A 24529-nucleotide genomic window follows, 5' to 3' on the forward strand; every position below is an offset into this window, starting at 1 on the left:
CTATAGAGCCACAATTGGCACCTTCACAATAGAGTTCTATACACAGAACATGCATTTCACTTTAGAAGTCAGCAGATGGAAACAAAGGTTTTGAATATATAAAACGGATGCCTAAGTCTGTTCCTTCATAAAAAGTTTCTCCACAAAAGATAAGTAATTTTATTTTGATTTATTAAACATTTTAGTACCATAGCAGAAGTGTGATGAACAGATTTAAATGAAATACAAAAAAAATCCTGAACCCCAATATAATTTAAAATGTTAAGATCACTATCGAGAAGAGAGCCCAGCCTGCTGCAAATACTGTCTATTCCAATTCACCAGCAAAAAAACAAAAACAATGAAACAGGGAATTGTAGAGCTGCTTTGAACGCTCTGGAAAGTGAGCTTCCTACTATCCCCTATCTTTGGTCAGTCTCTTCTTCTGACAGCCTCTCATACACTGAGTCTAAAATACAGGGTGGCACCGAGTCTTACATAAGGTATGTCTGCACTGCAATAAAACACCGATGGTTGGCCTGTTTCAGCTGACTCGGGTTTGTGGGGCTCAGGCTGCGTGGCTATAAAACTGTAGTATAAATGTTTGGACTCAGGCTGGAGCCCAGGCTCTGGGACCATCCCAAGCCTTAACATCTACATTGCAGTTTTATAGCCCTGCATTCCAAGCCAGAGTCAGCTGACACAGGCCACTTTTAGTGCAGTGTAGACATATTCAGAGGGTGTCACTGAGCCTCACAGAGCACATCCCTAACTCAGAACTTTTGAGGGGGGGAGGGAAGAGAACAAATGAGAGAGGAGAGAAGAGATCAATGCAGGTTGGATTCACTAAACATGCAGCAAAATATCCTTCTGCCACTTTACCCAGACTCTCTTCCAACCACTGATGCATGAGGAATAATTTCATCCAAGGTACATGGGGTGGGGGGGGGGAGAGGGGTTTCCCTCATTCCTACAATTTAGCTTGCAACAGTTGCACCACTAATGAAGAATTCCCATCACTGTGGTAACTAGTTTGGCTAGAGCTTGATTCCATCTGCGGCAAGAGAGCAAGTTTGAGCTGCTGTACAAGACAAAACTAGCAAACAACAACTATGCAGGCATTGCAGTGTATTCTCCTGGGAAAGTGTGACTTGGTGAAGCATCTCTGGTAGCCTCCGTGACTGGCAGCCATAAAAGAAAATTTGCCATGTTTATCATTTAGACTATCAAGATTTGAGATTTCCTCCCCCCACCCCAATAGTTATTTCAGTTATGAAAGCTTGTAATAAACCAGCAAACATATAAATCCATGTAACCTTGTATACTTGTGCTAGTAAGACTGACTGTTAGTATAAAAGGCAAGAAAACTAGGGAGGAAAGTATTTTAGTTCAACTTGAATATTAAGGTTCATAATGAGTTTTCATGTAATTAATTTGTTACAGGAAGCGAAAGATGAAGAATCTTGTATTTAGTAAACAGGACTGGGAGTTAAGACACCTGGGTTCTATTCCCAGCTATACCACTGACCCTGAACAAGTTATTTCAGGCTTGTATACACTAGGGATTTTGGCACCAATGTAGCTTCTCTGGTGCAATCCCCCAGCATTGATATGTAGACATGCTTCCATTGTGCCCTACTGAATAACTAGTGAAAGCCCTGCTTTCAACTGGTGTAGCGCAACTACACTGGGGATGTCTGTACCAGCATTGTCCCTCTCCCCACACCTATAAAAAGGGGTAATACCTGCTTCATAAGAATTTGCAGCTAAACTTACATGTGAAGCACTTTCAGATTCTGGGACGCAAGGTGCTATAGAAGTGCAGATTACAACAGTAATTTCATTCATCAACCAGAGGTCCAACAATGCTTCTGAAAATGCTATTAGTAGTGGACAAAAGCTGGATTCAAAACAATTTATACCAGTTTCTTTAGTGTTTAAATAGCTATCAAAGATAGTCTGAATTCAAACAAAGCAGTGAGTGCTATAAAATTAAACACTGAAGAACCCCAAAGTGATCTCCAAGCTTCTGGGGCTGCACTGTTTAATTGGCTCTGCAGAAAATTAAACCATTGAGCATTAAGTTCAGCACAATACACTTTGAATACTTTGAGGTTACCACACACAGGGCCAAAGAACAGTGTTTTGCAAACACACAACATCCTTTACACATTTCCCACATCCCTTAACATTGCCTGACAAATGCTTCATGTAATCGGAACTCTGACCCATACCAACATATGTATTTTTAGAGGAATGTATTCCTAAAGTTTAGTTCTTTAATGTTGCCCTTGATTACTGATGGGACATGGAAGCCAGGCATCAAAAGCAGTTCTCGAAAAAACCATCCAAACATCGTGTTCTCATCAGTTACCAGGGACAGTATGCCCTTGATCCAGGTTCGTTTTTAGAAAGATGCATTTTCTATATTTTAGCAGTACTTTGTGCATTTTGCTTCAAAGTTTTATGTCCAGATGTCATTCCAAAACATAACCGTTTAATCCAAAAAATACAAGAAAATTAACGATAATCCTGTTTTAGTTGCTAGCCCACAAATTATGGACCTTTATTACTCCACTGACTTTGAATAGAGAAGATAGTTTTTCTTTTAAAGATACAACTATCCCTATAAACAAGTTTGTAGGAGGATCACAAACGTAAAGTTAGGTGCATAATGAACATCCAAATGGCCAAATTACAAGAAATATGGGAATACCAAAGATGAATTTTTCTAGATTTTTAGGTTTCTTCGAATCTGTGAAAGTAGAATGAATTATATTGTGAAAATAGAAAGGATTAAATAAATGCTGTCTGTACCTTTCAGCAAAATTGTTGGAATGCTGCAATCCAGGTGTCAGGAATACAAATATTAACATAGAACAATTGCACTGTTTAACGGCAACTGGTGAAGTATTAGCCTTAGATCAATAAGAGTCAGTAAGGAAGTAGGATATATATGCTGTGCCCCAGCTGAATTTTACTGTTTTGCTTTCTTTGTCCCTTTGTCTAATTCCCGCTCTTTTATCTGTATAAATAAGACTGTTTGGGTCTTGCATGGCCACTCACATTATCTGGGTGTTACTGGCACAGCGTTGCGCTAACAGAGTGATCTGACAAACTGTGAGTCCTGATTCTAACTCTGATAAATCCATAGCTGGGAATGGGTAAAAACACTTTCAAGTAAAATTTAATTTGGTTCTAACTCAGGAATTATCTAGCTGACCCAGGAGAACTAAGGAAGTCCAATTAAAGAGTGAGACGGTTAGAGTCTGAATGGCTGTAAACCATATCTATAGAGGCTAAAAGTATTATAACCATGGTAACAGAAATAAAAGAATAAGATCTTTCCTACTTTCCTTTGTATATCTGATGATTTGTTGTAGTCTGTTTCATTGTTACTTTCCCCTGTAGAAACAGTCATGCTGTGTTAGTGCAGGTTTTTCTTAGACTTTTTTTTTTTTAAATAACTAGGAAATGTGATTGTAGAGCCACAAGATTTGGCATAAGAACTCACAGGCATGCGTGCAGACACTTGAAATCTAGTCATTTTATTGAAGCCAAAGCTAGTGTCCCTTAAATATCAGAGGATTATTTGGTGGCTAGTAGGAAAATGAGAGTTGATATTCTTGGATTTCTTACCCATCAAGCATCCATACCACAACTAAAGCTAGCGTGCAGTTTCAGTACACAAGCTACAAAGTTAATAGGACTGGAGATTTACTTCTCAGCTCTTCAGGTCTGAGAGGTTTATTGAAAGATTGAGTTGGAGAAACTTGTGCTGCCATTCTGTAGAGAGTATTTTAATCTCTATTATTGCCCAACAAGCATCTTCTACCAACACAAAGTTCACTTTAGACAAATATTTTAAAAGAATGAGAGTTGTATGCAATCTTATATCCTTACCACATCTAGACCAGAAGTTCTCAATCTGCAGCCTAATCAGCACAGAGCTGTGGTTCATGTCACATCCACAGGGCCATACAAGTACTACTCGATTCGGCCCACAATGGTAATTAGATTGAGAACCACTGATCTAGACTAATTTAAAACGACACACCAAGAAGAGTGTTGGAGCAAGCTGGGATAGTAAAAAGAGTCTGCAATTTTACTGCTGAAGTTGACAAACTACAGTACAGCCTCCAAGACTCATCAGCGTATTGCCTGACAGAAGAATTTGTCCATCCTCAAATGCTTTAGAGATAATAAAAAGTAACAACAACAAAAAGTCTCAGAGCAAGTTTCCCCAAAACTAAAATCTAGTGGAATTTAACAGTTGCCTTATGATATAAAAACAGCACATTTCTTTTCAGGAATCAGCAGAATGTGTCACTCATAATCAAGAAGAAGAGAGCCTAACTTTTCTTACTCTACCATGGAATAGATAAAAGTTGCTGTGACCTTTTGTATAATAGTTACTAATAAAAGAATCTAGTTTTATTCTTAAAACGCAGGGAACTTAAGAGGACAACCTGTTTCATTATTAACGAATTACAGCTTTGGAACACTTAATTAGTTATCAGCCCCAAACACGACACTGAGAAGATTAATGGACGTATGCAAGAAAGGAAGAATTATTCTACTTTTATTATGTATCTTAATTGTTTAATGGATAAAAACCCTTGTGGAAACAATTAAAACACCCCATTAGAGTTTTGCTCAATAGGTCAAATCTGTCTATGAAAAGCTAATGGCAACTGAATGTTTAAACATGGGTTATAACAATTCTCATTTTCCAACAACCTAAACTATTTGCTGGATTCTTACTGAATTTCCCCCCACAACCTTAAAAAAGGGATGAACTGAGAGATTTGTGCTAGAAATGCTTTAAGCTATTAGTATAGTTTGCCTCAATGCTTTCTGGTAGAGTTAGAAACCTTGAACCCCAATCATGCAGTTGACTTCTCAGGCTGACTCCCATGGCCCTGGGGAAATGCAATTCAAGGAGCTACTCATGAGTCCACCCATGCAGAGTTAACTGTAGGATTGGATCCTCAGCTATTAATCATACTATATTGTCCATTTACAAGACTTAAATGTTTGTTTTCACAAGCAGCAAAATATTTACAATGTTACACAATGAAGCACTCTGTGCACTGTGATCTCTTACAACAATGCCTATTAATTGCCCTGTTAAATTCTCTAAATGTTTGTAGGTTGCTCAAATAGAGAGCCCCCTTACAGTTTTAGTACAAAAAATGCTATATTGATTTTTTTCCCATTCTAAGTCAAGCTCAGTGGTTTAAGAAGTAATATGTTTTTAAAAGAGAATCTGGCATAACCAGTTATCCTTCAAAAAAGTAACCAAAGTGAAACAGATTTCAGAGGAAGACAAAAGCAATGATCCACTGGTGATAACCTCCAAGAGCTCATACCAACAGTAACTGTCTATAAGATTGACGGGCAGCAAAAACATACCAAGAAAAATCTTACCTCAACATAAGTTTGCAACTTCTTAAAGAACTTCCAACGCGCTTCTTGGGTGTTTTGGGGGCACCAATGTGAGGAGGCTACAGAGTGACACTTCTCTGGCAGTCATACGTGAAATGTGACAAGCAAGTGATTAAGTCAGTCCAGTGATTATTTATGAAATTGGAAAGGAAATATCTCCTCCCCAAATTCTCTTACTTTCCCTTAACATTCAGTAAAATCTAGGGTGACCAGACAGCACGTGTGAAAAGTCAGGACAGAGGGTGGGGGGGTAATAGGTGCCTATATAAGAAAGCCCCCAAAACCGGGACTGTCCCTATAAAATCGGGACATCTAGTCACCCTAGTAAAATCCCACACGGGGTGTGCATTTACCACCATCCTTCTCCACAGGTTTCTGTGAAGTCTACCCCATTCTCTCTCTACATGCATTACGGCTTCCTATTTACTTCTGTTTGCAGCTTCAAGATTATTTCTTCTACAAAGCAATAGCACTTAAAAACAGCAAAAGGGCAGTCCCTGCCTCAAAAGATTACAATAATTTAGAACAAGATGCCACTGTTGGAATAACAAGAGAGGCCAAAGGAAATAGCAAGATCACATTAATAAGCCACATATATACACAGCTTTTAAAAACAATAAATTTTGGAAGTCCCTGTGAGTCAGTTTTCTAGTCACTATTGGTTGGCACCTTATCTTAGGCATTACAGTAGAAGTGGACCTCAATGACTGGGAAAGAAACAGAAGAAGCTTTACAGACTAGTTCAGGGAGTGCATTCCATGCATAAAGAAGCAAGCACAAAGGTGCTTGTGGGAAAAAAAGTCTGGCATAACTGACAGCAAACAGGTCAGAATGTGACACAAAGATCTGAAGACCAGACAGACTATGTTGTGCACAATTTTAAATTTTGAAGACAAGACGACATTTGATGTGATGAAGCGGGTGACATGATCAGAAAACAAAACAGGATTATTTTAGCTGCAATGTATCTGAAGAGTAAGAGCGCACACAGTGGAAAATGGGTGTCAGGAAACCCAGAGGAGAAAAGGCTATAGCAGCCTGGATGGAAAACACAGACTTTGATGAGAGTTTTAGTAATATGAATTTAGAAGAAAAGCTGGATTTCAAAAATGTTAGAGAAAGAAACCGGAAGAATTTGAAACTGCCTAAATGTGTGGTCTAGAGAGGCAGCAGAGTTTAAGATGACACTAAGGTACTGAGGATGGTGGTGCCATAGGATCACAAAACTCTTTACAAACAGGATATGAAGAAAATATGGTAGCCCTGTCGAAGGACATGATCACCACAATGATATTCAGCCAAAGTGAAAAGTGAGACAGATAAATGAAAGTTGATACCGTAAGTCAATGTTTCTCAACAGCCGGCCATGGACCGGTGCTGGAACCATCTCTGAGATTTTCCTGACAGTTTAGGAAGGCAGCAAGCTGATCCCCGGTATCAAAAAGGTTGAGAAACATTGCTGTAAGTCACTCACAGAATTCCACAGAGTTTAAAAAACACCACAACAGTCAATTACTTCACAAGGAGTGATGGCTGCTGGTCACCTCAAGCAAACAATGGGCGGGAGGAGAAGAGATACCTTCCAATGCATACTTCCCAACCAAGGATCTTGAAACACTTTGTAACCATTAATCTCAGCCCTAGCTGCAACAGGGATACAATCCCATTCTGTGATTAGACAAGGTCTTCCATCCTAAAAGTCCGCCATAGCACTTTCCAAACTACACTAGCATTGCTCCTCCGGCCACCGTGAATGCAGCAGACACAGGAGTTGATTATTGGGACTTGTTTTTTGGTACAGCAATTTAGATACAGTGTCCCCGACAAGGGAAGTCCATGCACCTGTCACCGGAGGTCATGAGGGCAGCACAGGATCTTTGTGGGAAGAGGTATCCACGACACAGAAAGGAGAGACTAACTGGAAGGAAACCTTCTCTGGAAACCTGGGAGCAGGAGAACCCACCACTCACAGCAGGGGGTGGAAGCCACCCCAACCCCCTGGGCTACAGGGCCCCCTGGGTGCTGGGGATCCTACCAAACAGCACAAGGGAAGACACCCGTAATTCCCAGGGTTATAAGACCAGGGAGAAGCAGGGAAAGCCCAGCACACAGCACAGATAGAGAAGGACAACCCCATATACAGGGCTATAGGGCCTCAAGCGAGTGGCAGAGACTTCCATACACAGCACAGGTGGGGGAAGTCACTCCCCATAGCCGGAGCCCCACTGGAGCGGGGAGTCCGCCACACACAACAGATGCAACCCCCATGCTCCATTTGGGAAGGGGCTCGGAGCGGCCATGGAGTCCGGCGTGAAGAGGGGTCGGTGTGAGACCACCGCCCCCACCCGCCGGGCTCTGAGACCCACTCACCAGAGAAGGGAGCTGCACAAGAAGAGGCAGGAACCCAGGGCCAGGAGCCGGCGGGGCGGCTTCCTCATCGTCTCCCCCTTCTGCCTCCCCCAGCAAGGAGGCGGCGGCGCATCCTCCCGCCTGCTGCCGAGGGGGATGAGAGCGGCGGCGCCGGGCGGACCAGGAGACGGAGCGCTAGGGACAGAGCCACGCGGGGGTTCAGCCACTCCCGCCCGCCTCGCGCCGCCGCCCCGAGACTGCGCCCAGCCGCTGCCCCCGGCTCGAGCCGATCTCCAGCGCGGTGCGAGCAGAGCCGTTACCCTCCCCCCAAGTCCCCCGCTTCACGCGCTGAGCTGGAAGCAGACGCGTCACGTCTCCCCCCCACCGCCACATAAACCACGCCTCCACCCATCGCCGGAACACAATTGGCCCTGCGCCTTCGATGACTTCCTCCCTCCCCTCACCGTGATTGGCTCAGAGGGGCCACTTCAATACAATCCCCAGCCCGCAGTCAGAACGCCCATTGTGATTGGATTACAAAACGGACGGGCCTCTTCAACAGCCCCTCGCAGCTGGGAGTTGTAGTCTTCTCGCTGCATCGTTCCTCTCAGAGAGCGGCGAACCGGGGGTGCCCTCCCCAAAGCCAGGACCGGTTTAAGCGTCTTTACAAGAATTAATAATAGGTGTGACAACAAAATATATACAGATACGCGAAATAAGTTATACAATAATTATTAAAAATTCCAGGCGATTGATAGCAGTATTGACCTAGTTATAGTCAGGCTTTCTGTAGGGGCTGCCCCAAGAAAGCTGAGCCCTGATTGGTGGGAGCTGAGGTCCCCGAAGGTGAAAGTTCCTGAGCCTGGGCAAAATAAATGGGTGGCTTTGCGGAGGATGGGCATGGGGGGAGGGGGAAAGCGAGCGGTTTTGTTGTCCAAGAATAGGCTTGGTGAACGAGTCCGCGGGACACCGTAGCTGTCGGCTGGATCCCATTTAGAACTACAAATCCCAGCATGCATCGCTACTGCCCTCAGGCTGGCAGCCATTGGCCAAGGCTCTCGGTGCAGGCTGGGAGTGGTAGTTTTCCAGGGCCTTGATGCTGGTCTAGTCATTAGTTTGAGGGATGTTTTATTATTCCAGCCCATGCTCTGTTTAACCCAATTTTACAGATGGGGAAGCTGAGGCACCGAGTGGGGAAGCAAGTCACCCAACAGACCAATGGCAGAGCTGAGACTAGAACTAGGGTTGCTAACATTTTAATTGCACAAACCTGAACAGTCTTGTCCCACCCCTTCTCGGAGGCCTCACCCCTTGTTTGCTCCATTCCCCCTTGCTCTCTTTCCTCCATCCTCACTCACATTAACAGGCAGAGGGTTGGGGTACGGGAGGGGGGTGAGGGCTTCAGTTGGGAGAGGGGACTGTGGGCTGGGGCCATGGATGAGGTATTTGGGGTGCAGAAGGGGGCTCAGGGCTGAGGATAGAGGTTTTGGCATGGGGGATGTATGGGGTGCGGGTTCCAGGAGGGAGTTTGGATGTGGGAGGGGACTTCAGGCTGGGGCAGAGGATTGGGGTATGGGTTCCTGGCAGCACTTACTGCAGCTCCTAGGAAGTGGCTGCCAGGTCCCTGTGGCCCTTAGGTGCATGGGTGGCCAGGGAGGTGCCACATGCTGCTCTCGTGCCTGCAAGTGCCGCCCCCTAGGTCCCACTGATTGCAGTTCCTAGCCAATGACAGCTACAGAGCCAGCAGTTGGGGTGCGGGCAGGCACGGAGCCTTGCTGGCTGCCCATGCACCTAGAGTCACAGGGACCTGGAGACCACTTCTGGGAGCCGCACTGAGCCAGGGCAAGTATGGAGCCTGCCTTAGCCCCGGGCCCGCACTGCACCACCAAGCAGACTTTTAACAGTCCAGTCAGCAGTGCTGACCAGAGCCACCAGGGTACCTTTTCAACTGAGTGTTCCGATCAAAAACCAGAAACCTGGCAACCCTACCTAGAACCCGGGTCTCCTGTATCCCAGGCACCCCTTGGGAAATGCTGCCTAGTAAAACACCCTCAAGCTCTAGGGGTTGGAGGCTTCCAAATGCTGCCACAAATGAGGCAGACAACAGACTCCTTCGCTCCACAACCCTGCTTCATCTGCAGTACACTATCCAGCCTGTCCACTGAATGGGGGAGGGGCCTGTGGAAAAACAGAATGTGATCAAATAATGAAATGCTGTATTATAATTCGTACACACCAGGGGAACAAATTAAGGAGTACAGGAACATCTGAAATGACTGAACTGTTCTGGTTAAAACGTTCCCTCAAAAAAATCCAGCCCGAGGCACCAAGCACTGAAAAGTTCAGCCCAAACTATTAAAGTTTGGCAAAGTTAGAAGTACCCGAAAATGGAGTCTTGTAACAGAAAATGTCAGGCAACCAGGTTCACCTATAATGAGCACTGGTGACAAGTTCATAGTAATTAAAGGAAGCACTGAAGAGTGCAGTTACAGTGAGGTATAATGTTTCTTTGGGTCCTCCTGTTTAGTAACAACTTTGTCCCAGATCCCTAGATGGTGTACATCCGGGTGAATCCACTGGTGTCTAGGATGCTTTGCTGATTTACCGTAGCTGAGAATCTGGGCCAGCATCTCCAGGAGGAGGCAGGTGTTGCATCTGATACTTACATGTTTCTCCATAACCTTCTTCATTTGTGCCATTTGACAAGGGGTGAATTTTACCCTGACCTGGGAAGGAATTTTACTACATTGAAGTTAAAGGAGAATGCATGGCTATAGGGCCATCGCCAAGATTTACAGGCCCTCAGAGAAGGTGTCAAAACAGATTCCCTCTGCAGCCTGGCCACTCTAGTGACTGCCCCAGCATAATCCATAGCTGTATCTGCTCCTGTCAGCAGTCTCAATCCCATCCCTTTGTTTCTATTTTTTGTAGTAGAACTGGTTGAACATTTTCCATCTAAACTGCTGTGTATGGCAAATCACACTTTTGACTCTGCAACGTTTTTTGCAAGAAGTATCTGAAATTTTTTATTTGCCATTGAAAGATGGAATTCCTGAAAAATGTTAAATGTTGACCAAAACTTTTCAATATTTTAATTTCTGCCAAAAAAATTGAAATTTTCCACATGAAAAATACCACTTCTGACCATCTCTAATAGCTCTATTACATATGTACTCTTGCATCAATTACTGTACTTTTCGGTTGAATCGAAGTTTGCAGATACATAGCTGTGTTTTGAGTGCATACTCTTTACAAGAATGTCAGAGGTAAAAAGGAGAACAAATAGCAAATCTTAGAAACTCAAGAAATACAGAGGTGGATTTATACTTCAGAACCAAGGCACCTCTAGAGATGCTATCCTAATCTCTTTCCTTCCCCTGTAGTAGGGTGACCAGATGTCCCAATAAAATTGGGACTGTCCCGATATTTAACCCTTTGTCCCGATCGATGTACAATTGGAATGCCATTTGTCCTGATATGCAGCTAAGGAGGTGAGCCGGAGGGAGGTGCCAACTCCATGGGTCCTCTGCCCTGGGTGCCATAGGGAAAAACTAGTGGGTGCTCCGCACCCACCCGCAGCCAAGCTCCCCTCTCCTCGCCTTCCTCTCCCCTCTCCAGCATACTATGTCCCTGCTCCTCCCCCTCCTTCCCAGCGCTTCCCGATGCTTAAGAGCTGTTTGGCGGTGCTTTGGACTTTCCAGGAGGGAGGGGAAGGAGCAGGGACACAGTGCGCTCAGGCAGAGAAGAGGCAGGGCAGGGGCAGGGAATTGGTGGCAGGGGGTAGAATGGGGTGGGGCAAGGGTCATGCAGGGGTGGGAAGAGGTGGGGGGGTGGGCAAGCACCCTGGTGAGCGGTGGGCAGGGGGTGTTAAAAGGCGAGCAGCAAGCCAGGGGCAGGCAGGGGTGAGGAGGCAAGCGGTGAGTAGGGATCTGAGGAGAGACGCAGCAAGCCAGCGGCAGGCTGGGGGATGAGGAAGGGTGGGCGGAGCGGGAAGGGGGCAGGACCTGGGGCAGAGAGGGAGCGGAGCCTGAAAGGAGTGGGGGTGGACTGTGGGCAGGGCTGATGGCACCCAATGTGTCCTGATATTTCACTGTTGTGATCTGGTCACCCTACCCCATAGTGTGTTGGAAACGTGCACTACAGATCCTCAGCTTTTGTGATTAAACATAATTCTACTAGTTGAGGACCTGGCCCGCTGACTTTATCAATGGTTTCATACATATGTCTATGTTACCGAGTCTGACGATTTCTTGCCACACTAATTTCTATTCTTCTTTCATAAGTGCTTTAATAATGTGCACTGGGAAGAGGAGTTGATACAGGGGCATGCCCTAACTCTGAGTCTAATGACACTTGGATAATTGGAGGTCACACTCGTAGGACCAGATCCTGTAAAGTGCAGAGCATCTTCTGTGAGAAGCAGAGTGCCTTTCTGTGAGAAGGAGAGTGAGGAATGATTGCCTTCAGTGTGCTTTTCTAAGGTCATGTCTAGATGAACAGATCATTTCCATGGCAAAGGTAAGGAAGCTGCAATTTACTCAATTTTTTTTTTTTGCAAATTAAGCAAATCCCCCAGGCTCCTGGCAAGATGGTCCTTCAGTTAGGCAGTTTGGGCACCCCTGATTTGGACTACACCAGATATAAATGGTTACTATACACATATTTCATAAACTCTGCTAATGGGACCTACCCTTTTAAAGGGTAGCACTGGTCTACATGTCAGGACAATTAGTCTGCAATCCATTAGAATGTATAATCATTGCCAGGGCAAAGAATGAATAGACTCAGTATAAACAGAAGTCAGGCAAAAGCTCATGTAATACAGACATGGTTTGTTAACATTTTGTAGGCAGGACTGTGCACTGCATTTCTATGGTACCTTTACTACAAGGAGCTCAAAGCTCATTACAAACAACAAATGCCCATCTATAGTGCAGCTATCATAGTGATTTTGTAAATAGTTACAGGGACAGTCATCTTAACCAGTTACAAGAAACATGGGTTAGTTTGGGCCAGGCCCTCAAAAGTATTTAGGCACCTTGCTCCCACTGATTTCAAAGAGCTAAATACCTTTGAGGATCTTAGCCTGTATGTCCACGCAATGGCTTGTCTGCAATTACAACTGTGTTTGCATGTTTGAACCCACAGTACTGCCTAAACTATCTGTGTATGAGTGCATTGTGGGAAGACACTGGACACCTACCCCATAATGTGTCAGTAGGATGACAGAGTGCCTGGAAGACATGCACAGAGAGCGGCACTAGCTGGACTTTGGGGATGTCCTGTCACACAGGGAACTAGAAGGAAGAACAGTTGGCCAAACTGGTTCCACAGACGTGGTGGGCTCCTGCCCACACTACAAAACCGGTCTGCTTCACCCACTCCAGGAGACAGCTGAGTGCCAGCTGAGGCCTCCAGGGTCTTGGCTATGCAGAGAAATGTAAGGAAGTCCCCCTACCATTGCATCAGTACTGATGCAGTTCAACCAGCCCTAGCATAGACCAGCCACTGGTATTTGGATCACCATGTTCAGCTTACCCTGCTTAACGTAACTCATGAGAGACTGTGCTGCCTAGAGGATATAGCTGGATGCCAAGGTTCCATTACTGACTTGCCATGTGGTCCTGAGGTCATCCCATTGCCTCCTGGGTCCCACTACTGACTTGCCACATGGCCTTTGTCAAGTCTTCTCTACACTAGACTTTTTTCTTAAATTTGCCCATCATTGCTACCACTAGTGCAGCTCTTTAGGCGAGTGCAACAGCAGAGGCCCCACCACTTTCTGCGGGTGTTTAATCCCTATCTCATCTAGGCCTGCTCTGAGTAGAGTTTGACCACACCGTGGTGAAAGTCTGTCTATACTAGTGCTCTCGCTGTTGCTACCACCAGGGTAGGCACAGTAGGACTAAGGCAGTGGTGGGAGAGTCCCCTACATTTCCTCACTCTACATACAGCTTAGCAAGGGTGAGAAAACAATTTGCTGCCACAGCTGAGTTTTAACTGTGTAGCTACTGCTCAATAGTTAAAAGCTGTAACACAAGCAGGACTTGACTGAAGTCCTGCCACTCCTGTGAGGTAGAGAAGTATTCTTATCCCTGCTTTATAGATGGAAAAGCTGAGACACGCCTGGTTAAGTGACTTGGCCCAGATCATGCAGCATGTCAGTAATAGAACCCAGGAGTCCGGACTCCCAGTCTCCTACTAGCATCTTCTGGGCAACGGTGACTCATAGAGTACACTGTTGTTCCTAATTCATGCACCTGGGGGAAGTATACCAGTGAGCATCTTCCCACATAGTCTACAATATTCATCTCTTTCTTACAGGAAATAACTCTGTGATATCAGTCACCTGGCAGCTCTCTGTTTTTGTTAGAGCTCTCTATGAGCACGTGAAATTCCAGCCAAGGCAGTGCCAGTTAATGCACCCATGCACCAAAATGCCAACTCCTTTCCAACAGCAATGCCAGCTCCGCCCAAGCTGACAATGCAATCCTGAAAACCCCGAGAACGTCGTCAAATAGAGAACACTTCCCCGAGAGGTAGTTTCTGTTCAGTGGTTTGTGCTTCTGACAGCTTGACTCACTGGTTCCAATAGCTTTATCCTCCCAGTAATACACTAGGTGTGACCATAGGTGCTGACTCCATGGGTGCTCTGGGGCTGGAGCACCCATGGAAAAAAAGATAGTAGGTGCTCAGCACCCACATGCTACCTGCCAATCAGCTGTTCTGTGGCAGGCAGGAGGTGCTGGGGTGAGGGGAGAAGTGGGGCAGGACCTCAGGGAAGTGGCAGAGTGGGACCTTGGGGCAGAGCAGGGGTGGAATGCTCACCTGGAAAGAAGAAAGTCGGTGCCTGTGGCTCTTGGACATAAAACATAAGGGGGACCAGATGGCTCAGGAGCACTAGCGAGGTTGTGGAATCTCCATCCTTGGAGGTTTTTAAGGCTAGAAAATTACCTGTCAGGGATGGTCTAGAATCTCTAGATAATACTTAGTCCTGCCTCAGTGCAAGGGACTGGACTAGATGACCCACAGTTCTACATTTGTATGACATTATGAAATACAGAGACTTTCACCTCTGGGCTGTCTGTCTGACTCCAGACTGAAGGTTGTTTCTATCTGATGCCTGTTTAGTAGCTTCTGTGAGAGGTGTTGATGGCCTCAGCCCAAAGAGTGGCCAAGTATCCACATCACAAAACCAGCATAAGCACTGGTTGGCAGTGTCCACAAAAGCCAAGAACTGAGTGGGAATTGTGGCCTAACTGCTCTCTTCCTTACAGATGGTGCCTTCAGGGCAGGATTGGAGCATGTTGATGGGGAAGATTCTGAGTCAGACTTGTTCTTCCACTTCCCATACAATATCTGCCCTGTTGTTAGAACAGACACCATCTACCCTGGAGCCATATCCAGGATGCATCAGCCTGATACCTTCCACCCTCCTTAAATGAATCGATGACATGAATACAGAGACTTGTGTCCTGCCAACTCTATGGCTAGGAATGCATAGTCTCCCTTGATCTCTACTGTCCTATCAATAAATAGGAGACCTTTGTGTATAAGCACTCAGTTGAGTTCCCCTTGTTAATCCCTCACTGAAGGGAGTGCAACCCTTCTGTCAAGTGGAGCCAGCAGCAGCCAGGCTGGGTTCAATTTCTAGGGGTTCCTCTTCAGCAATTCAACACAGAAACGGCTCGAGCCCCCACTCACTAACCTGGGAAAATTACACATCACCTGTGGGCACCTCTAAGAGGCAATACTTCCCAGCACAGAGTCTGAGTGTAGCAAAGAAACTTTTAATGAAAAGAGAGAAATCACTCGACAGTAATTAGGGAAAATGCCACAAGCAAGATTCATAATCATAAAGCTGTGAACAGGACACCCACGCCAGAGTGCATAGGGTGGAGTCTTCTGCCTCATGTTCTTGAGTTCTACAACAAAAAGTTCTTTTACTGTGCTCCCTTCTGTTCCCTCACTGTGGTTGTCCTTCGTCAGTGAGGACCCAGGGTTAAAAGGTGCAGCTATGTGAGTTCACCTCCCACCCGGGGAAGAAAGAGACACCTTAACTGTTCTGCCATCTGAGTACTTGCTTTGGCTGGCCTCCCAGCCAGCCACTCGTTCCTCTCTGTTGTCCACCTCGCCAGCCACTGTTCCGTTCCATTCCATTCCGCTCCACTCTGCTGGCTGCCCCACCAGCCACTGTTCCATTCTGCCGGCCACCTTCCCAGCTGCCACTCTCACTGGTCACCTTCATCAGCCACCTGCTTGCCGCTCCTGCCAGCCGCCTGCTCACCAGTCACCTTTTGCTGTCACCTGCCTCTCTGCTGGGACCTCTGCAGGTCAGTCTCTTGACAGTCTACTCAGTTCTTAGTAACTGTCAGCTCTTAGGCCTTGGCTACACTCACACTTTACAGCGCTGCAGCTGGGGTGTGAAAAAACACCCCCCTGAGCGCTGCAAGATACAGCGCTGTAAAGCGTCAGTGTAATCAGGGCAGCAGCGCTGGGAGCGCGGCTCCCAGCACTGCACGCTACACCCGTAAGGGATGTGGTTTACATGCAGCGCTGGGAGAGCTCTCTCCCAGTGCTGCCGCTCTGACTACACTCACACTTCGCAGCGCTGCCGGGGCAGCGCTTTGAAATTCCAAATGTAGCCATACCCTTAGTGGGGGAACTTGAAGAGGCTAGGCAAAAATGCTGTCCCACTACAAATGATTTCAGCTCTAATGAGCACTTAACGTAACAAAAGACTCCTAATGGAGCCTATTTAGCTCTATCTTTGAGCAGTGGGGAGGAACAGGTTAAACCAGACCAAGGACCCTTATGCAGAGTCCACACCACCTGGCTGGGATATCTCTCCCCATCCCTCTTACATTCATAGGGGTCTGGCATTTGAGCCCCTGGCTTAGTGAGTTCCTTTCAGCTGAGGATAACCCCTTCAATCAGGACAGATTAAGCACAGTTCTGCTCCCCTTTCCTCATACAATAAAGACAACAACATTTCACTACCCTTGCATTCAGTACTAAAGTGATTTGTAACCCAACACCAGCCAAAGTTGATCACTTTGAGCAACACAGTTCCATGTGTTGCTGGATTCTAAGCAGAGTATGTGTGTTCAGGTAAATACAGTTTGCTCCTGAAGTCTCTCCTTCTTCCCAGTTAGCTGTCAGGGGAGAGCTCATTCAGACCATGCTTCCAGGAGAATAGCCCCTTTATGACAGTTAGGTGGGTTTCAGTGGCTTCATTGTATCTGTGCTAACACAGCTATTTTAATTAAATAATGGTCACAGTTTATATTACAGTTCCATGTATAAAGGGTTAATAAATTGTTGTTGGAAGCATGCTACAGGCATGAGCAGTATGGATGGATGGTTAGAAGCACATCAGGATAAGGGGTTACAGCTGGTTATACATCCTGGTAAGCAACCTATTGGACTTCATAACAATCAATTAGCCATTTACTCAAATATCTATCAATCATTTGTTAATCCTTTGCAAAGTGTAAGCAGAGTCTTAATATGAAGTGTGATTGAAATAATCTATCCAAAAAACAGCTCAGAGCAAGGGGAAAGCTTTCCTTCCACATCAAGGTTAAGTGGTAGTTCAGAGATATGATGCTAACAGGCAGAGTGGAACTGGCTTGTTTTATAATCCCACAGTATCACTCTACAGATGGGGATTTCCTTCAATGAGACAGGAGGAAGGTTTGGAAGGCAGGTTTGCTCTGATTGGGTGATTGCTCTGGAGTACCACTGATCTCATGTGTTGCAAGAAGAAAAGTATGGGCCTAGTACATCTAGGGATAAACAACTCTGTATACAACTCACGCATAAAGAATTATCATTCAAGATAGACATGTCTGTGAATTTTAAATCCTTACAAGAACAATGTGCGGTTTTTTTATGAAAAGATATTTGGAGTTTAGGGCTGGTGAAAGGTCCCAGGCAGATGGCCATGGAGAACAGATGCCTTTTTATCCCCAGACCTGGTTAAGCTCTAGGACTCATTGGATGTAGAAGAAGACACCTCCTCCAACTGTAGGTTGATCTCCGTTGCCCAGTCATTCCTTGGCCTCTCTGCCGAACTTGTCAGCAACGTCTGCAGTTAGCATCCCTTGTGATGGTAGCTTTAATGATGTTGATTAGGAGCTGAACTAAGAATATCTGAAATTCATTTTGCACGGACCATCAAATAGCCATGACATTGTAACTTATTTAAGCCACTACCAGCTCCAGCCAAATGTAATCCAACAATCTAGAAGTGTGACATCCCACCAGAAAGACTACATGCCCCATTACCAATCCCTCACCTAAGGCCCTGCTTCAGCAAGGTACATTCCAAACTAGTCCTATTGGGAATATATAAGCCTTGGCTAAACTGGCGCTTTACAGCACTGCAACTTTCTCTCTCAGGGGTGTGAAAAAACACCCCCGAGTGCAGCAAGTGACAGAGCTGCAAAGCGCCAGTGTAAACAGTGCCCCAGTGCTGGGAGCGCGGCTCCCAGCGCTGCAAGCTAATCCCCACAGGGAGATGGAGTATGTGCAGCGCTGGGAGAGCTCTCTCCCAGCACTGGCACTGCGACCACACTCGCACTTCAAAGTGCTGCCACGGGAGCGCTCCCGCAGCAGCGCTGTACTGCTGCAAGTGTAGCCAAACCCTCACATGCGTAAAGCAAGGAGTGTGTTTAAAGACCCTTGGTGAGTCAAGGCTTGTACATGTCTGATGAAACTATGTGGATTATAGCCGAGTGACTCAATCCCTGCTAAATCTGTTATACTTGGTTTTTGAGTTCTGATAAGATAATGATTAATTATCATAGTAAAAATGATAGCTCATCAGTCCAGTTTTTAAGTTTATGGTGCAGCCAAAAGCCTAACTTGATCCAATAGCTGGCAGTTGAAGCTAGACAAATTCAGACTGGAAATAAGGTGTACATTTTTAGCAGCAAGGATAATTAATCATGGCAACAATTTACGAAGGGTCAGTGATGATGGGGAATCCGCCATGACAATTTTTAAATCAAGATTGGCTGTTTTTCTAACGGATCTGCTCTAGGAATTATTTTGGGGTTAGTTCTCTGACCTGGTTTCTATAGGAGGTCACTCACAATGGTTCCTTCTGGCCTCAGAATCTATGAAATTATGAAGTCCCAATCTTTTTACTTTTGATGCACTTGCTCTCTCTCTGTACAACATGAACTCAGTCTTAAGTACAGTTTTTGCCTAACAACTATAGAAAGATTTCACATCAGTGATTAACTTCCAACAAGGATATTGATTCAGTTATCACTTGCAACAGATCCTGTTTGTAATAGATCCTTGCCAAATCTGCACCTGCATGCCGTGTAAGTACGTATATTAGTAATGCATGTGTATGGTCCTGAAATCATCTCCTTGCATGATGAGGTAGTTACATGAGCGAGAGGAACTGTATCTGGAGTTTACCTAAAGTCTGTAATGAGTCAGGTGCTGCTGTTGGAATGACCAGGTTCTGGATTTGAAACAAAGGTCAGTGTGACCAGTTGATTAATCTGCAAACAACATGGGGCAGGTCACCAACCTCTGTCATGCTTGAATTTTCACTGTGTTTTATTTAAATGCCTGATTGCACTGAGTTACAGAAAGTGAATATAGCTATAAATCGGCTTTGACAGTTTCCCAGCCCTCCCATGCCAGGAGCATATATTCATTCTCCCCTCACAGGGTCCCAGTCCTACCCATTCCATGCTTTCTAAAATTACAGCTAGATTTTTTCAGCTTGCTCTTTTAACAACCATTATGCTGGTCTAACTGCTGTGATATTTTCTTTAGAGCCACAGCTGATTGAGTCATCAGAAATTGAAATTAAAATTGTCCCTGACACTAAGGCCCCTGTGGCCTAATGATTGGCCAGTGTTTGGCACCCTGCAGGCTTGTTTCTGTTTGGATTAAAAATCAGAGATCTAAATCAGGTGTATTCTTTGTGTAACCCCATTTATGTACAGAGAATTTATACAACGTCAAAAAGCAGGAAGTTCTGTTACTCAGACACCTCCTCATGTCTGCCCCTCCAGTGAGCTCTGTGCCCAAGAATCCCTGTCTCTGCTTTTCTCCATGTCATGCATTCAATTCTTTCTCCTGGCTTTCTGCCTGTAATACACACAGCCTACAACCAACAGCCTAGCCCATGTGTTTGCAGCCAGAGAAACACCTCAGTCCACTCAGCTTAGTTCTGACATACTATACACTTTGTTCCTCCCAGCACTTCCCAGATGTTTTTCCTACTTAAAGGGGCTTGCTTGATTACGCCTTCGGTTGAGCCTGAAGGAGTGCTTGGCACCCATTAGCTTTTGTAGGCTCTGTGACTGTTTTTGGATCCAAGCCAGCCATTAGCACCTTTCTGAATAACACAACTTTCAATTGTCACCAAACCAGGCATGATATGATCTGGTCACTAGTACTCCAAGGCCCAGATCCACAACGGCACATAGGCCTTGTGATGCGGAGTGTCACAGTGCCTACATTTTAGGTGCCTAGAAAATCACAAGAACACTCTGATGACCTCCAAAGCCTCAGTTAGGCACTGAGACTCCTTGTAGGAGAGGGGAGAGAGAGGAGCCTTAGAATGCGATTCACAAAGCCAGCATGCTAGGTGAGGAGCTGCCTCAACTAGCCAATGGGAGATGCTGATGACAGGGGGGTGTCCTAAAACCTGCCCCCCCTCATGGAGACGGGAGCTCAAGTCCAGTCTGTAGGGAAGCACCTAGCTCTGCTAGTGCCCCACAAACGGGAACCCCTTTCCTGGAGTGAGTTGGCGTAGGCGCCCAAGCCTTTTTTTGTGAAAGGAGTGAGGGGCCTCCTCACTCACCCACAGTGGCCAGAGGAGGAGGAGGGGGAGTCAGGCCAGTGAGCATGATTCTGAGGTCTGGTATTTAGCCAGAACAGCTTCAACAGGAGAAACTGAGGGAGCCCCCCACACAGCAGAATATCCCACAGCCCAGTGGTCAGAGCACTCCTGAGAGGTGATAGCCCCCTGTTCAAATCCTCTCTCACCCTCAGGCTGAACTTGAAACTGGGTCTCTCACATCCCAGGTGAGTGCTCTAACCAATGGGCTAAAAGTTATAAGCTGTATCCCAGCACCACTGCTACCAATACCTCCTCTGCCTCTCCCTACCAGATTTTGAATGGGATCTGACCTGATAGGCAGCCTCAGCGCACACCTACAGGACCAGGCCCTGCACTGGACATAAGCAGGTAAATGCCAACCTTCCCCAGCTTCCTGGCTCCTCTGGGGCTTTTGCAGGAGACGGGCATCCAGGCACTTAAAGGCAGGCAGCAAGGTACATGTCCAGAGGCAGGAACTTAGGTGCCAAATGATCTCAGGTGCCTACAGCATTCAGTGGGAGTATTGTGAAGTGGAACCAAAACTGGGATTTGGGTGCCTAAATCTAGGGTTTAGGTACCCAAGTACCTTTGTGAATCTCATCCCAAGTCCTGTTACAAAATCCTTCAGCCCACCCAGCTCCACTGGCTGGTGAGTGACCTTTACAGAAAGGGTCTGTGGTCTTAGGCTAGTGTCCTCCTCCCAAAACCTCATCCCATTTAGCTCGACTTGGCCTTCCCGGGGGTATGTCTACACTGCACACTAAGTCTGAGCGCTGACTCAGGACTGAGCCCAAGCCCCACTTCCATCTACACCAGGGGTTGGCAACCTTTCAGAAGTGGTGTGCCGAGTCTTCATTTATTCACTCTGATTTAAGGTTTCGCGTGCCAGTAATACATTGTAACGTTTGAGAAGGTCTCTTTCTATAAGGCTATAATATATAACTAAACTATTGTATGTAAAGTAAATAAAGTTTTTTAAATGTTTAAGAAGATTCATTTAAAATTGAATTAAAATGCAGGTGGCCAGGACCTGGGCACTGTGAGTGCCACTGAAAATCATCTCACGTGCCCCCTTTGGCACCCGTGCCATAGGTTGCCTACCCCTGATCTACACACAAATCAGTCTGATTCAGGTCAGCAAGGACTCAGGACCTGGGTACTAGGGCACTGCTAGGGGATGGGTCAGAACCAGAGTCCTGCCATGACTTGGTCTAAGCCCAGTCATTTTGTAGTGTGGACGCAACTCAAGCCGCAGACCTGAGTAAGAAAGTCTGTGCAGTGCAGTGTGAATGCGTTAGCATGTCTGAGAGACCCAGGCCCAGCAATTGTAAGCCCAGGTTTACATTGCAACATGGACGCTCAAGCACAGATGTGGAAATACCAAGTCCACACACCCAGGTCTCACAGACACAGGTTTACAATGCAGTGCAGACATGCCCTTGTTTAGAATCTCAGCTGGGAAGCCAAGAATGGACAGGGACAGACCTGCTCTCGCTTCTCTAGAGGTAGATCCCCCAGGTAACAGTTGTGGCATGTTGGCAGGCCAACGGTGCTTACCTCTGCTGTCAAGGTTCTGCGAGTATACAGGACTCCAGTTTCCAGGAATCTGCTCCTGGCACTTTTCACCAGCATGAAATTCACTTAAGTAAATTAAGGTTAAAATATGCATGGACTTAAACACCTGGTTACTGTGTTTCCAGTGTTTGGGGCTCACCAACACCAGGGTTTCAGCTATGGGTTGCAACTTAATACATGGAACAAATAGACTTGAGTCACCAGCATCAGGGCTTAATGTGACCCTGGTGACGTGCTCCTGCAGGGCAGTCGGAGCACAAAGCACTGTCTTACTCCCTTGCACAGACCACCTGTGCTCAGGCAGCAGCATGGCAGGGAGAGCAACGGGTGTGTGTGTGGTGGTAGGGGGGAGGGCAGAGGAGACTTCTACCCCATTGCATGGCAGGAAATGTGCAAGGAGGGGCCGGGAATGGGTGGCCAGGGGCAGGGAGTGGGCAGTGCCAGCACAGCAGGGGAAGAAAGCTGTGCCAGCTGAAGGGCTGGCACCAATTGTTTCTCCCCAAGACTAGCCATGAACCAGACTGTGCCTCTCTGTCCTGCCCCTTACTTAGCACTTGTGACAAAGCCGCCATTGAGCCCATCAACTTGTACCTGGACACTGAACAGGCACAAACCCCTCAGTTACACAAAGGCCTGCCCAGACAGGGGATGATTTCTAGTCCTCTCCCTTGGCAGGCAGGTCGGTGAATAATGCAACCAGTGACTTTTGGCAGGGACTGCATGACCTCCCGTGAGCAGGCACTGTTCTGATTTTCAACCAGTTGGTCTGTAAAAAGTCTTGAAAGCTTCCCTGGGTGGATTGTTTCTCTGTGCTGATGCCCACACAGCTTTGAGAAAAGCGGACAAGGACTTTTCTGGGACTAACTTCAGGGAAACACACAGAAGCATCCCAGTGTGCCATGCAGCAGGCTCAGGGACAAGTGTTTAATGGCATTTACAGTTGCTCCTCTTGAGGAGAACAGCACCTGTGGCATTGCTTGCTCTCTCTGGTGAATCCACTGCCTAGTGCACGTGCCCAGGGACACTGAGAGGTGCAAACTGCTCCTAGCTGCCCCTGGCAATGGGAGTCTGTCTCTAGAACTCAGGCTGTTGTGGTGAAGAGGTTTCAGGAAGCCTGGTTATGCCAATCAGATGAGATCCAAGAGCAGAGCTGGGCTGACTGTGCAGAGTTGAGGTGGGTGAGGGAATAGCTTTTATTGGACCAATTTCTGTCAGTGAGAGAGCCAAGCTTTCCAGCTGCACAGAGCTCTTCTCCAGGTCTGGGAACCGTTCTCAGAGTGTCACAGCTAAATACAGACAGATTCTGCCCTTTTCCTGCTTGCAAGTCACTGACAGACAGACTTAGAGCCTGATTCACAGTTACCTTCAGGCCCCTGTATGCCACTCTGGCACCATAAAGGGGACAGAAACTGAACCTGAGGATATCCCCTACGCAGGGGCCTGGCATAAGTACTCTACCTTGGCCTCAGCCTCAGTGTAGAAGGTGTGTCAGGTGCAAAGAGGGGGCATAACCAGAGCACAGAGCGCTCCAGTTACTCTCTGCTACCCGGGGATCAGAACTAAGTTACAGCAGCCCAAGGTGGCTGTAATTTACACCATGAGCAAGAGCAGGGCTTTAAATAGCCACATAATACAGGGAGCATAGAGGGTTTAAAGCCACCTTTACCCCCCACCCTGAGCCCATCCCAAGTGCAGGAAGAGAGTAACTGAGAATCACAGGTTTTGAGTTTTAGGAATTTGTCCCCTATCTAAAATTGTTCCACTGAGACTTCATTCAAGACCATTTCAACACACGTTCCACAAACTATCTGCTTGAAATACATCTTGGATAGTCACTATTTGTGGTGTGTGACTGATCATGTAGTCACAGTCCATTGACTAGATGACTAGTCTGAGAGCAAAGAGAAGCAGAGAGAGCAAAGATTTCAAGATGGTCTCATGAAAGCTTCCATCATGAACCTTCCTACAAACACACATTCCCACGAGTAGTTACTTTCTGGAATCAAAACCATGCTCCCCGAGCATTCAAGGCTTTAGGGAAACCGGTCGACACCCAACTGCAGCTTTGCTGACCTGACAAATCCTCTTTACAAAGTGCTTGTCAAAGGAGATCCATGTCTCTGTGGACAGGCAAGCGGAGTGTAAGCTCTTTTGAATGCCAAATAATCTAGTGTAAAAAGTAAACTTCCGGGACATGAGTAAAAGTCACATACAATGGAGCTTGACATAAGGGAATAGAGGTTACATTCTTAACAGAGCAAGCCAGGGCATGTTGTATAACTCACTGCAAATGCATACCTCCATGGATAAAGATACTGAGCC

The 24529-nt window shown here is 46.3% G+C and overlaps 1 protein-coding gene across 4 annotated transcripts in view; it reads right to left on the bottom strand.

The window, feature by feature from the left end:
* Positions 1-8063, bottom strand: part of SUCO (SUN domain containing ossification factor) — a 92020-nt gene extending 83957 nt beyond the window's left edge. For 2 of the 4 annotated variants that reach the window (XM_030571886.1, XM_030571884.1), the window contains exon 1: positions 7798-8061. In XM_030571886.1, the coding sequence (XP_030427746.1) occupies positions 7798-7865 (68 nt within the window). In that variant the 5' untranslated portion in view covers positions 7866-8061. Of the gene's footprint in view, positions 1-7797 lie in introns of all 4 variants that reach the window. The other 2 variants (XM_030571885.1, XM_030571888.1) reach the window with 2 other exon arrangements.
* Between the last annotated feature and the right edge of the window lie 16466 nt (positions 8064-24529).

This window comes from Gopherus evgoodei, chromosome 8 (assembly GCF_007399415.2).
Source record: "Gopherus evgoodei ecotype Sinaloan lineage chromosome 8, rGopEvg1_v1.p, whole genome shotgun sequence".
Taxonomy (NCBI): Eukaryota; Metazoa; Chordata; order Testudines; family Testudinidae; genus Gopherus; species Gopherus evgoodei.